The sequence below is a fragment of the Phaseolus vulgaris genome, chromosome 8 (assembly GCF_000499845.2).
Source record: "Phaseolus vulgaris cultivar G19833 chromosome 8, P. vulgaris v2.0, whole genome shotgun sequence".
NCBI classification, from domain to species: Eukaryota; Viridiplantae; Streptophyta; class Magnoliopsida; order Fabales; family Fabaceae; genus Phaseolus; species Phaseolus vulgaris.
In genome coordinates, this window is record NC_023752.2 from 41,361,507 (window position 1) to 41,363,415 (window position 1,909).

The 1,909-nt window shown below is 55.9% G+C and overlaps 1 protein-coding gene across 1 annotated transcript; it reads right to left on the reverse strand.

Moving 5' to 3' along the window:
* Positions 1-324: 324 nt before the first annotated feature.
* Positions 325-1,530, reverse strand: LOC137825156 (uncharacterized). Its single transcript, XM_068630830.1, has 2 exons — positions 583-1,530; positions 325-495 (listed from the first exon to the last, which is right to left on the reverse strand). The coding sequence occupies exons 1-2, from the start codon at positions 1,528-1,530 to the stop codon at positions 325-327; spliced, it is 1,119 nt and encodes a 372-aa protein (XP_068486931.1).
* Positions 1,531-1,909: the final 379 nt, after the last annotated feature.

Below are 1,909 nucleotides of genomic sequence, written 5' to 3' on the forward strand. Positions count from 1 at the left end.
GAACGTTTTCCTCAGCTCCAAGTAGCCTCGGACTTCCACTTGGTTATCTGCAAACCCATATAAGCACCCTGTGTAGGGCCTCAGAAGGTCGGGAGACAACCGCAACTTGTTGAATGTCGACTAGAACATGACGTCTGCAGAACTTCCCTGGTCGACTAGAACCCTGTGCACCTTTCTTCCAGCTGTGACAACCGAAATGACCACGGGGTCATTGTCGTGCGGCACAATATCTCGCAGATCCGCCCTCGTGAACACGAGGTCCGACTCCCACGGATCACCTGAGATTCTCTCCTCAGTCGAGTTGACCCCCCTCGCGTATTTCTTTCACTGGGAGGCGGTGGGTCCTCCGCCGGAAAAACCTCCAGCAATGGTGTGGACCTCGCCGAGAACAGGCATCACATGCGCTTGTTCTTCCGTTGGCGCCGGCAGGGCGGCGGTCGTGGCGGGTTCTGCAACATAATCCTTCAGAAACCCGCTTCTCACTAGCTCATCTAGCTGGTAACCCAACGACAGGCAGTTGTCGATGTGATGACCGAAAGCCTCGTGGAACTCACACCAAGAGTCTTTCCGAGGCCCTAACACCTTATCAGTCTTCGCCGGTCGCCTCAACCTCTCGGCTATGTTAGGCACGACGATCAGGTCCTTCAACTCCTCCACAAAGTTGTATCTCGCCGGCCTTGCCCTCTCTCTGGCCGGGCGATCGCCTCCTGCTGGACCCTGGGGCTGGGGTTTTCTGGTCTCATTGGGGCGTCTCCCCTCCGGCTTCTTCCTCCCCGTCGTGGTCTCATTGACCCTGACGGGCTGAATCCGCGTCTGCACCCTCGGGCGGGAGGGCACAACGCTGGTTCGCTTCTCGCACACCTCTCCTTCGGAGGCGATATGTTGCACTGCCCGACGCCGTATTTCAGCAAAAGACCTTGGGCGATTACGAATAATAGATTCGCAAAAAGGGCCGGGACACACGCCTTTCCTAAAGGCATACACAATCATAGGCTCCTCCGACGTACCAACTTTTACCACTTGGGCCCCGAAACGGTTGATGTACTCCTTCAAGGTCTCCCCTTGATACTGTTTTACATCAAACAAGTCGTAGGAAACTGGCGGCGGGGCCCTGTTCGCCAGGTATTGCTCTCTGAACAGCTGTGACAACTGCTGAAAGGAGGTGATATGGCTGCTAGGAAGGCTGATAAACCAATCCATCGCCATCCCTGTCAAGGTGCTCATGAAGAGCTTGCATCTTGCGGCGTCAGAGCCGCCTACTAACACCATCTGCGTGTGGAACGCCGTGAGATGCGCCTCAGGATCCTCCATCCCGGTGAAAATCGTCTTGGGCCCTGCGAAGGTGTTGGGGATCACTGCATCTAGGATCTCCTGCGAGAAGGGAGTGGAAAACTCCCTCGGTGGGGTGAGATGCTCCATCTCATCTTGTTCGCGTTGCCCTTGGTTGTTCCTCAGACCCCGGCACAACTCCTCATTTACACGACGGAGCTCTTCGTTCCTCACATGCGAGGCTTCGAGATCCGCCTGCATGCGTTCTTGTTCCATCTTCGACTCCGCCATATCATCCTGCAGCCCCCGCATTATCTCCATGACCTGCTGCATGGACATTTCCTCACTCGCAGCGCGTGCGGTACCTTGTCTAGTGGTAGCCCTCATCTTCGCTGTTTCCTCCAACTTCTGCTAACGTTATAGTGGCTCTGACAGATCTTCGTTGCTTGTGATGGGACTGATGTTTTAAATCCGCCCCACGGTGGGCGCCAAATGTTCCGGCCGGTTGACCTGGGACGTCTTTGTGTGCAACCTCACCCGTCAGCTAGGGACTCCTTCCCACTGGTGACCTGTGGATTCCTGCAAAGAAGGACAAAAGGGCGCCCTAGCGGCCGTTTGCACTGCGATGCTCAAGTCAGCT

Bases quoted from the DNA above. Each gene is read 5' to 3' on its own strand.
- LOC137825156 (XM_068630830.1), bottom strand. From the start codon at position 1,530: ATGCAGGCGGATCTCGAAGCCTCGCATGTGAGGAACGAAGAGCTCCGT. The intron at 496-582 runs GTGTTAGGGCCT...TTGGGTTACCAG, and splicing joins GACCGGCGAAGACTGATAAG to CTAGATGAGCTAGTGAGAAG.